Below are 12,247 nucleotides of genomic sequence, written 5' to 3' on the forward strand. Positions count from 1 at the left end.
TTTCTAAATGAGGACAATGATTTTGAATTTGGTGAGTTGAGAGATAGGGAGCCATTGGAGGTCAGCGAGAACAAGGATGATGGATGTGCAAGGCTTAAGAGAGTGCAGATTGTGGGTTAATAAAAAGTTGGAGTTTGTATCGGGAAAAGCTCTAGAGGCTGGTAAGGAGAGGTAACAAAAGCATGGATAAGGTTTTCAACAGCAGTAACTTATTTGCTCAGAGTGGACTTAAAGGATGGTCTTCAACCATTTATGCTTACTTTTATTTAAAAGGACTTTGCCTTCCTATTGCAAAGTATATGGGAGCCACATGATTAGAATGGCATCTAGGAAAGCAAACAACCCAAAAGGCTGCTAACTAGAAGATAGCATGCTGAGGAGATCATCTGAAAATGAGAAGACATCATGGACAGTAAACATTCATTGCTCTCAGTCTCTCCCCTCTAGCACCACTACTCATTTTCAGTCACTCTATTCTCCATGCTCTCTGCTGTTTTTCAGCTGATCACTCTATGTGGTCTGCTGGTTTTCAGTCTCTTTTTCCCACCATGTTTGCTTTTTTTCAGGTTTTGCTTTATAAAGTGCCAGTACATTTTCAGTAGCTGTCTTCCCTTTATGGCTCCGCCCCCTTTCTCAACTTAAGTCTCTGTACTTTAACAAAAGCTATTTGCTCTTTCTCTTGTTTGCTGCTGACTCTTTCATTGCTTAAAGTGTCGGGAAGAGACAAACTGAGCAAAATTAATGATAAAACATAAACAGACAACAAGGGATAGCAAAAAATAACACTTAAAAGTGTCTGTTTAAAGAAAATGTACTGTTTGCACAAGTGGTACAATCTTGGCTTAGAATCATTAGAAGTCATCCAACTATGATCAGATCTACTGCTTGATGATCTATCAATCACAATACTCTTAGTACTACTTGTTTGACTCCCAAGGAAAGGGAATGGTCCTTAGCTGTCAACCTTGGCACATTAATAGAAGTGAGATTTTAGGAGCAAATGAGTGAGAAGGATTACAAGCCCAACAAAACATACAGCAATGTGTTTATTTTCAAAGAGTGGGAAGTACTGAACAGGTTATATTTTTTCAACCTAAAAGATTGAGACTTGGCAGACCTGAAGGTGTCAGAGAAGTCAGCACAGGCCCACTGAGTGCTTTGATTTAAAAACAAAAAAAAACTTGGCTTCAGGTGTTGTATTTTATAGACCTGGAGCCAATCCAGCAATCCTCCATCTCAGAAGCCAAGATAAATTTCTCTTCAAGTTAAAAATGGCTCTAAGGCTCCAGTTTGCCTACCTTGGAATACTAATTCCATTTTCTGCATTCACACATTCATTCCAAGAGTTATCCTAGGTTATTTTCATAATTTATATTTACATTTTAGTGGTAAAGGCAGGTTAAGTTTCAACTATGATTAACCTGTTAAAAACCCACCTCGCTGAGGCATCCTCCACGCTCATTGTAACAACAACTACAACTTGCATTCATGTAGCACCTTTAACATAGTAAAACATCTCAAGGTATTTTACAGGAGCGTAATTGGACAAAAAAATTGATACCGAGCCAAAGAAAAAGACAATAGGACAGGTGACCAAAAGCTTGGTCAGAGAGGTTGGTTTTAAGGAGGAGACAGAGGTGGAGAGGTTCAGGGAGGGAATTTTAGAGCTTAGGGCCTAGACAATAGTGGGATGAAGGAAGTCGGGGATGCACAAGAGACCAGAATTGGAGAAACGCAGAGTTCTCAGAGGGTTGTAGGGCTGGAGGAGGTTACAGTGATAGTGAGGGGCGAGACCAGGGAGGGAATTGAACAAAAGGATGAGAATTTTAAAATGGAGCTGTTGCTAGGCCAAGAGCCAACGTAGGTCAGCGAGCATAGTGGTGATGGATGAACAGGACTTGGTACAAGTCAGAATACGGCAGAGTTTTGGATGAGATCAAGTTTATGGAAGGTGGAAGATGGGAGGCAGGCCAGGAGAGCATTGGAATAGTCGAGTCTGGAGGTAACAAAAGCATGGATGAGGGTTTCAGCATCAGGTGGGCTGAGGCAGGAGCGGAGACGGGTGATATTGCAGAGGTGGTATGCAGCAGCCAAATATTTAGTGAGCATGAACTACAGGGAATGTCATGAAACAACATCAAATGTAACACCCTGGAAACACAAACCAAGGTCTGGTGGTCTTATAACTGAGACAATCTTGTAAATGAGAGCCTTGCAATGAAGCAGAATATGGAGTGGAATTGTACGTCCTTCCTCATTTGAAAATATAGGTATGGCATTCCTCTTTTTTTCTCATGAAACCTTTTCAGGCCATTTCTAAAGATCAGGTCTTCCTTTATTTCTCGTAACAGAGAATTCAGTGTTAGACGAGGAGCAATTTTTTCACTTACTTTAAAAACACTGCACAGATTCAAATACTTTAAAACATTTCATCCCCCCACACTTTTCCCTCCTCCACAACTGAAGGTTGTTGAGTTCCACAGGCACGACCACCTTATGTTAGAAAAAAAATTAACAAAGAATACTTTTTTGCTCTACAAGATGTTCTCATCTGTTAGAAGCTCATGCTGTACAAGGCAAAGTTCCTGCACACAAGGAAGATCCCCATATTTTCTGTCAATCTATTCATCATGAATGTTGATTAAAATGTTATCTCAGGAAATGATGCAATCAGTACATTAAAATTAATTTAAACTGCTTTTGTATGCACCTACATACAGGTTAATAAAATTAAATTTTTAAAAAGCAGTTTTATGTACTGTTGAGGTGAATCCCTCCCAACCTCATTTGCCATTGCTGGATTATTCATTAAATAAATATCTCATTTTATACCAAATCCTGTCCATTATTTTGCAACTTCTGCTGCATTAAGCATGAATGGAAAAAAGATTATAATGAAAACGTACAAAAATGGAATGGATTTTTTTGTTAGTAAAAGGCACAGTTTGTGCCTAATACCAATCAATGGAAAGCAGTGTGCTTTCAATCTCATATTTTAATGATGACTTTTTAGCTCAACATACTTTTTTCAAATGTCATCTGCTGCAGCGGTGAGCAATTTCGGCCTCCAGGGTTTAAAAGCCATGCAACTGTTCCAGCTATGCTGAAAAAATTTGCTCCAAATACTAAAAGTCTCTTGTGATTTATAGCTGTGTTAACTCTTTCATATACTAGCCTTTCCTGAGAATCATTACAACTGAAGCAAATCACATGAAGAAATGTTAAAGTCAAAGGTTTCATTCATAGCTTGTTACTAGAATGTCCCTCTGAACTCTCACACAAATCACCACTTACACAATGGTCCACATAGATGAAATTGCAACCCTAGATTTCAGGAAAATGCCCCATTTCTGCATCCTCCATATAGGTGGTGCTTCCTGCTCTTTCTCCTGTAACTGTGCTTTTCAATTAATTTTCTTCAGAATGTAAATTAATAACATAAAGGGGATAGTTATGACTTTGGATGATGGTGTAAAACGGGCGATATTGATTCAGTCGTCCATTATACCTCTCTCCCGATTTTCATTTCCATTTGACTTCAATGGAAATAAAAATCGGGAGAGATGTAAAACAGGCTGCCGATTCGCTATTACCCATTTTACACTATCACACAGTCAAATTTACCACCAAAATCTCTGTACATCTTACAAAACAAATAATAAAAGATAAGCTATTTCAATAGGTACACACAGCGAAAGGTTATTATTACAAGTTAGTAGGGAAAGAAGTGCTTTCTAAGTGACTCATCTTGGAGAGATTTGAGCTCCTCTTCACAACTTCAACCAAGCTTCAATGAGGGCCAATGAACAAATGTAACAAAGCTATTATTTTGAGACAACAAGTACCAGTAATTTGTTGTTGATTGGTATTAATGCTAGAAAGTCTCATTCTCTAAATTTTGCAATGTGATAGCAAAGGCATGTTTATCCAATGACTTGAGCTGTATACATATTACAGGTATGCATGGAAACAACAACAAACATCACTGAGGCTACAAATGGTGATAACATCATCTTGTCTCCATTAGTCACCACTTCATGCACACATTAGTTGTTAGAAAACTTCAATAATTAGGCACAAACTCAATTTTAGTCAACAATATATATTGACATAATTATTACCAACTAAAATTTTCAGCAATAAACTAGTCATTGCTTGCAGAATGGAGCAGATAAGTGCCCTCTCTACATTTACTAACAAGAGCTATTCTAGTTAACAAACTTGGCACCTCTAATGCTTTAAGAGGTTTGTAAAAAGAACAATAGTATAAATAGGCTTTTATACTCATAAAAACATAAAAACTATAAATCAGTTTGGTTAGTGTCAGCTTGGTTCACTTGGTAGCACTTTCACCTCTGAGTCAAAGGTTTAAGAATTTCAACCCTAAACCAGGATTTGTGTATAAAATCTAAACTGGCACTGTATTGTTGGAGGTGGCCTCTCGTGGATTAACAATAAAGCAAGGTGCTGTTTGCCTGTTCATGTGAATGTTACAGCTGTAATATAAAGACTGTAGTGTTGGCATTCTGGAAGGATGAGATCCAAGGGGCTTAATGGTCTTCTTTATCTGAACCTATCTTGTGACTATATTTTGTACCAACAATAATATTTTGATTTAAATGCAGCTACCCTTCTACCTAACACCAGTTCCTGCTCACCAGTTCATCTGCAGCAATGAAGTAAATATTATATCACACAAGGAGGATACATCTCAGGTGTCTGAGCAACAAGCAGAGAAGAAGTTTTGAATGTGCCAGTTGTGACAACTTAATTACAAAGAATAATCAAAAGATTAGTGTAGTACACAAAATGATTGAAATAGTGAAAAAAACATTATATATGTGAAACAAAATACACAACAGGGTACAGTGAGTTGTCCAGTTTTTCTACACAAAGTCACAAGTAAGCTATGACTGTCACACTCATTTGTGGAGTTACTGCTTATTCTGTTTTTAAATCTAGATGGCACGGTGGGTTCAACAGTGGCCTTGAGGGATTGAACACTGACCTTTGGGTCTAGGATTCAAATTTACCCCCAGGTTGATGGGTAGAAAATCTCCTCTGCCTTAGCTGTAAGAGTTCCTTCAAAAAAAGGAGCTTGCCAGATTTCAACCCAAATGTGTGTAAGCCCACAGCACTAATTGGCACAAAAGTGGCAAAATCACTCAGATAGGCCATAGGGATAGTTGGTGTAGGAAGTGGAAACAAATCGCACTGGTGCAATAGTGAAGCTCTTGCTAAGGTTTGGGAGTAAAGGCAAAGTAGGTACAGCTTTGCGCTGCAGCTGGCTATGCTATAACTAACCTAGAAACCTTTGATGTTGATATTTGGTGGTAAAATTGGCAAAAGAAAGTTCCACTGCCCAGAATGATGAGCAGAAAATTATACCCCCAAAAAAACATTAAAATCATAAAGACAAAAAAATTAAGTTTTATACAATGTTACAGTGTATTGGAGTCATTAAAGAAAAAGAGTGCCCCAATAATAAAATTGCAATTTAAAGACTACTGTGACTAGATTTAATCACCATTATTAATTATTCTCTGAATGTGTATAAGTGAGTCAAAATTGAAGTTTCAACTCACTTGGAATCAGCAGGCCTCTGCCAAAACTCCTTTCAGAACCTCCTTTGCGGCATTGTGACGTCACATCGCCAGCTCCCTGCTGTCCGCTTGCTGAAATAGCGGGAATCAATACTTAAAGTACAGAACTTTTTGAAATACAGTACTGGAGATTTTACTTATAAAAACGGTACCAAAACCTAGAGTATGCATGTGATGACTTATAAAAAATATTCAAGGTTAACATGCTTTCTACTCATTTGCTTTAAAGAAACATTCCTTCATTGACGAGTTGCCAGACACCCAAAATTGATGATGTAGTGACTGCTACACTTGCATGGTCTTTGTAAAAAATATAAACAAAATTTATATCAATGGGCCCAATATTCTGAGTGCAACAATCTGCTGGGATGGGAGGCAGTGTGTAATGCCTGCTTGTGAGATGTTATCACACCAACCTACTGACACGGTATAGAAGGCAGATAATGTACTAATCATGGTATTCCTTCCAGTTTGCATTTGGGAATCTAGAAAAGATCTTGTAAATTGGCAGGTGTGTGAATTATTCATGATGTGGAATTGAGTTAGAATAAATATCCAAAAGTAAAAACTCAAGCTAAGAGGGGGGAAGCAGAACACACAGTTTAGATTTCACCACTTCACAATGTGGATGTGTGGAACAAAATGTTCACAGAGAAGTAAAAGCGGACAGTGTTGGCAAATTCAGGAGGGAATGGGATAGTCTTTTGGCAAAATAAGCTATTGAGGGATATGAGATATTGTATGGTAATTTTTGAACTTTGGGAATGGCCAAATGGACCACAAGATTCCTTTCTCATCTAATACATTCCTATGTTTCTTAAAAAATAAAGTACACTTTGCAAGGTTCTTCACAGTGCTGTGTGAAGCACATTAGGATAAATCTTCTGCTTTGCACTGGTGTTGGATGGAAAATCAAGAGCTGTGCCCAATTGATTTTCCAATATGTGATCATGGCTCCATGCTGGCAGCACAGAAATGGAAAAGTGCCTGTTATGCAATGTCTATTGACATTGTTGTGTATTTCTAGCTGAACCAGGGAGAACTTCTCATTTAATACTACAGCATTTTGTTGCAAATTCCATACGATTATTTAGTTCTCCTACACTCCTCATTATTCTGCATCCAAACCAGAAGGTTGAGGGAGTATTGTATTGTTGGAGGCGCCATCTTTCAGATGATATGTTAAACCAAAACCTCATCCGATTATTCAGGTAGGTGTAAAAGATCCCATGGCATTATTTGAAGAAGTGCAAGGAGCTCTTTTGATGTGCTGGCTAACAGTCCGACCTGAACCAACATCAGTAAAAATAGATTAACCGATCATTCATCTCATTTGCTGCTTGTGGGATTTTGCTGCATGCAAATTGATTGCTTTTTCACCTGCATAACTGTGACTACACTTCAATAATCATTCACTGAATGTGAATCATAGAATCATACAGCACCGAAGAAGGCTATTCAGCCCATCGTACCTGTGCTGGCTCTTTGAAAGAGCTATCGAATTAGCCCCAGTCTCCTACTCTTACCCCATAGCCCTACAAATGTTTCCTTTTCAAATATATATCTAATTCCTATTTGAAAGTTATTATTGAATCTGCTTCCAACCTCTTTCCGGCAGTAAATTCCAGATCATAACAACTTGCTGCGTAAAAAAAATTCTCCTCAACTCCCCTCAGGTCCTTTTGCCAATTATCTTAAATCTGTGTCCTCTGGTTACCGACCCTCTTGCCAGTTTCTCCCTATCTATGCTATTAGAACCCCATATAATTTTGAAGACCTCTATTAAATTTCCCCTTAACTTTCTCTGCTCTGAGAACAATCCCAGCTTCTCTAGATGAAAGGTCATCGACCTGAAACGCTAACTCTGTTTCTCTTTCCACAAATGCTGCCTGACCTGATGAATGTTTTCCAGCGTTTTCTGTTTTTTTCCCAGCTTCTCCAGTCTCTCCATATGACTGAAGTCCCTCATCTCTGGTATTATTCTAGTAAATCTCCTCTCCACCCTCTCCAAGGCCTTGACATCCTTAGCACATGAAGCATTTTGGAACATCCTGAGGACATGATAAGGTGGTACATAAATGTAAATTCTTTATCGGGCTTTTTCTTTTCTTTTTTCTTTTTAAATCACAAGGCAAAGAAACTGAAAAAATAATTTTGTAAATTCAAATTGGAGCTTGAGAAACAAATTATACACTTCTACTCATCCAATCGTCTTAAACTTCTCAAAAATGTTATCAGGATGCTCTCCATTCAGCTTTTCCTTTTCCTTTTCCTTTCAATTTTACATTCACAATGAGATTTAGACTACCAGCACAATCATAGACCTGAGCAGTCCCACATTTTCAAGTGGACTAAAACATAACTAGAGACGACAATACATCTAAGAGATCTGCTCCTCCAAATTCAAGCACTTACTGATTCACATCCTGCCATTCAAACTTTAGTCCTTATAAAATTGTTCAAGTCCAGCCTGCAGTTTCTGATCATTGAGACTCTAGGCAAAGCTTTTCATTGAATGTCATTTAAAAAAAAAACAGAATGATACCAGTATTGTTGCAAAGTAGGTTCTGAAAGGAATTACAGATGTGGCCTAGTGATTCCAAGTGAACTCAACACACTTTTTACTATTCGGTTGAGAAAGTAAAATTCAAATTAATAATAGTGACTAAACACTATAGCCACCTCTATATTAAAGATTTATTTCTAGTGAATTACACTTTTCCTTTTAATACTGAAGGCAGTTAAGCTGCTTTATGATCCCATTAGAGACATAAAGTGATAACAGAACAGTTATGATATCATGAACTATCGGGCAATTTTCACTATGGAAGTGAATTATATAAGATATGATATGAATCATGGAACATGTCAGTACATTGAAATATATTTAATGGTCATCGAATAACACTTTTGCTTTATCCCCTGAGTATGGTGTCCATACTGGTGCACAATATGTTGATGGGACTTTACAGTATATACTTTACTTTGAACTTAGTGACAAGCAACTTAGAGAACCAGATCTTACAGAACAAAATGTGGTTCACTTGAAAGAACTACTAAATAATATCATCATCACGATGTGTAGCATCAGAGATATTTGGTGGCATATATTAAGCAGACATAGTTTGTAAACCTTTAAAATCTTTTAATCAGCGTCAACAATAATAATTTTATAGGCATATAAAGATATATATACACACACAATCATACAAACACAAAATTGTATGGACCGGAGACTACAACTAGAAAGGGGTATGATGACTGCTTTAAATATAAAATGTTTCTTTACTTCACACAATTGCCATGTGCAGACCATTTTTCTCCCTCCCTCAACACAACGACAGCAGCAATGCCAACCAAGCAGGGTAAAACTATGTTTAAATATTTAGCTCACATAATACAATTCCCACTAGTGTCACTGAATAAAGTACCAGTTTAACACTGTAACATTAAGACTCAAAACTGGCTTTGTCTGAGACATATAGCAAATATAAAATTGTGCCCAATTATTTCCTATGTACTAAACAGGAAAAGTGATTTCATCAACTTCACCAGAATTAGATAAGCAATCTTACTATAGTGCTCTATTTGTATCCCTTAAAACTTCAATAAATCTACAGTCTTGCATTAAAAATGATTTGGAATAATCTTCATTAGTAGCAGATTGTGTGGTATTTAATCAAATTCCAAAAATCTGTTGAAAAGCATCTGGTACTGTAGCTCTGACTATGACTGGCAGATAGTTATGTATTGTGTTAATCTCACACTGCTGTCCATTTTCTGCCTGCTACTGCGCTGGCACCCATCCTTGAACAATAAGTACTTTAACAGCAGCTGGCTATTCATCAAAGAAGACCCTTCCACCGATCTGATTTAGTACAAAATAGATTTAGTACCAAAATAGATTAGTATAGATGCTGGTTTCCAGGAAATGATTGTTCTTATTAAAAAGGGATATTTTTAACTCCTAGTCAAGCAGAGGTATGTATGCTGGTTATTAAAGCTTTGGATAATACTGTGAAAATCAAATCCCTTTTTTAAATTGTATAACTATATAAGTATATAAATATTCATAACTTTCCTCCCTAGTAAATCATCCTATTATTATTTATTAACTTTTTTACTTTATAGACATTAGAATGTGATTCTGACTTATGGGGAAATTCAATGTACCAAAGGGTTAACATCTAACCTTCCTTCCACCCCTCTCCCCATTGGTCTTCTGCTTTTACCACACAAGAAGACTGGTCCCAAATAACACAAGGGAAGGGCTCTATCCTCTCCATAATCTTTCTGTGTTTACAACGTATTTTATTGGCTACAATTGATTTGGGAGTTGCATCAGCTTGAAGCGATGCATATCAAATTTAGGAGTTTGTCTGCCTGGCAGTTACAGTTTATCCTAGTACAGTTTTTTTTAATCCTACACAGTAAATATAGAGTTGCCATACAGAGGCAGTACAGAAGAAACACATACACATAATGAAGGAGCACGTGCAGGCAATATAAAGAAGCTATACACTTGCAACATTAAAAAGCCATGTGCAAGCAATATAGAAAAACCATACATAGTTAAAATATAGAATCATACATGGCATAGAGTTGGCTCCTCTCTAATGAAGTTGCATCCCTCTTAGGACCATATATCACCTAATATTGTTAAATTATTTACCACTGGTATGCCTCCCCCATCCATTAAATGTGGTTCAACCTCCCAGCTGTCTATTATTGCTATTTTCCAAAGTTAAGGAAGCTGTTGGTATCTCTTAAATTATCCATTACCTTGAAGGTTCTGACCTAATCCATGATTGGGAGAATAGTTTTTGGCATAACTGATTCACTGAATTGTACTTGAAGCTTTCTCTTGAATAATTTGGTGAATCATATGACATTGCCTTGGATATATGTAAATCCTGTGTCAGTCTAGTGCGGTGCAATTTTAAACCTCCTATGGCCTCCCACCAAAGTTATGTAACAGCTATCTAGTTGATAGCTCATCGTCTAATACTTTTCTCATTAACTTATTGGTTCCCGATCACTTTATGTTCTTTCTCTGTTCCTTCTTCATCTTAATGACTATCCCTTCCACTTATCATCCAACCCTATCCACTCTTTGTCTGATAATTCGACTTTCCTTTAGATAACATGTCCTGAGTCTCACAACTTCTAGTCTTTATTCAATGCAATGTCTGAATCTTGATTTCCTCCATGATCTTCAATGGGACAATGAAAATCTTGTTTCTTTTAATTCTTCAAAGCACAGCTTTGACACATCTCTTGCAAATCAAACCAACATTAGCCACATCTTACTTTGATAACTCCACCCTTATTCATCTATCAACATTCTTGGGCTCACTATCTGTTCTGATCTTAATTGGAATTCCGACATTTCCTCCACTGTTAAAGATGCCTCCAAGAAGCTCTTTCATGCCAAGGATGTATTTTCCCTTCAACAACTCTTAACCAAATTCTAAACCCCAGTTCTGTCCAACCTGGAAGACAGCTGTTGTAAGATATTAGCTGGGGGCTAGGTATGAGAACATGTGCTCTTATATCCAGGACTCAGTGTCAACCATTATTGGGTTGTAGAGTGGCGAGCAGGTGTTGCTGAAGTTCCACATCTCTGTTCAGTGGGCTATGCTATGTGTCCATGCTGCGGCCAGGTTTTATGGTGAGTTGTGCTGCTCATCATGCTGCTCATGATAAATTCCTGGTAACTGTTATCCACCTATGAAGAGCTCAAACCTGTGCTTGTCAACTGTCTGATGACTGACTAGTGACTGTCCTCCTTGGAAGGAAGGTAAACAGGATCTGTTGGAGTCCAGTTGGCTCCAAGATGACATGCTTGGCCAAGGAAGCTCAGAACCAATTTAACCCTCTGTGATAGACTCAGTGATTAGATACCTGAACTATACAGGTCCATAGAACTCCAGGGCATTGTTAATGAATACCAGCCTGCAACCTAGAGGGTTAGATCTGTCACTGGAGGATAAGACGGTCCCACTTAGCTACAAATAACTCTGCAAGCCAATTTTTTTTTATTATTTGTTCATGGGATGTGGGCATCGCTGGCAAGGCCAGCATTTATTGCCCATCCCTAATTTCCCTTGAGAAGGTGGCGGTGAGCTACCTTCTTGAACTGCTGCAGTCCGTGTGGTGACGGTTCTCCCAGTGCTGTTCGGTAGGGAGTTCCAGGATTTTGACCCAGTGACGATGAAGGAACAGCGATATATTTCCAAGTTGGGCTGGTGTGTGGCTTAGAGGGGAACGTGCAGGTGGTGCTGTTCCCATGTGCCTGCTGCCCTTGTCCTTCTGGGTGGTAGAAGTTGCGGGTTTGAGAGGTGCTGTTGAAGAAGCCTTGGCGAGTTGCTGCAGTGCATCCTGTGGATGGTACACACTGCAGCAACAGTGCGCCGGTGGTGAAGGGAGTGAATGTTTAGAGTGGTGGATGAGGTGCCAATCAAGTGGGCTGCTTTGTCCTGGATGGTGTCGAGCTTCTTGAGTGTTGTTGGAGCTGCACTCATCCAGGCAAGTGGAGAGTATTCCATCACACTCCTGACTTGTGCCTTGTAGATGATGGAAAGGATTTAGGGAGTCAGGAGGTGAGTCACTCGCCACAGAATACCCAGCCTCTGACCTGTTCT

The 12,247-nt window shown here is 38.4% G+C and overlaps 1 protein-coding gene across 3 annotated transcripts in view; it reads right to left on the reverse strand.

Moving 5' to 3' along the window:
• The window catches only part of LOC137340467 (retinoic acid receptor beta-like), a 193,454-nt gene that overhangs the window by 109,970 nt on the left and 71,237 nt on the right, over positions 1–12,247 (reverse strand). For 2 of the 3 annotated variants that reach the window (XM_068002928.1, XM_068002919.1), the window contains exon 4: positions 5,586–5,675. The exons of the other annotated variant lie outside the window; for it this stretch is intronic. In XM_068002928.1, coding sequence (XP_067859029.1) covers positions 5,586–5,675 — 90 coding nt within the window. The remainder of the gene's footprint in view (positions 1–5,585; positions 5,676–12,247) is intronic. 3 annotated transcript variants of the gene reach the window in all.

This window comes from Heptranchias perlo, chromosome 2 (genome assembly GCF_035084215.1).
Source record: "Heptranchias perlo isolate sHepPer1 chromosome 2, sHepPer1.hap1, whole genome shotgun sequence".
NCBI lineage: Eukaryota > Metazoa > Chordata > Chondrichthyes > Hexanchiformes > Hexanchidae > Heptranchias > Heptranchias perlo.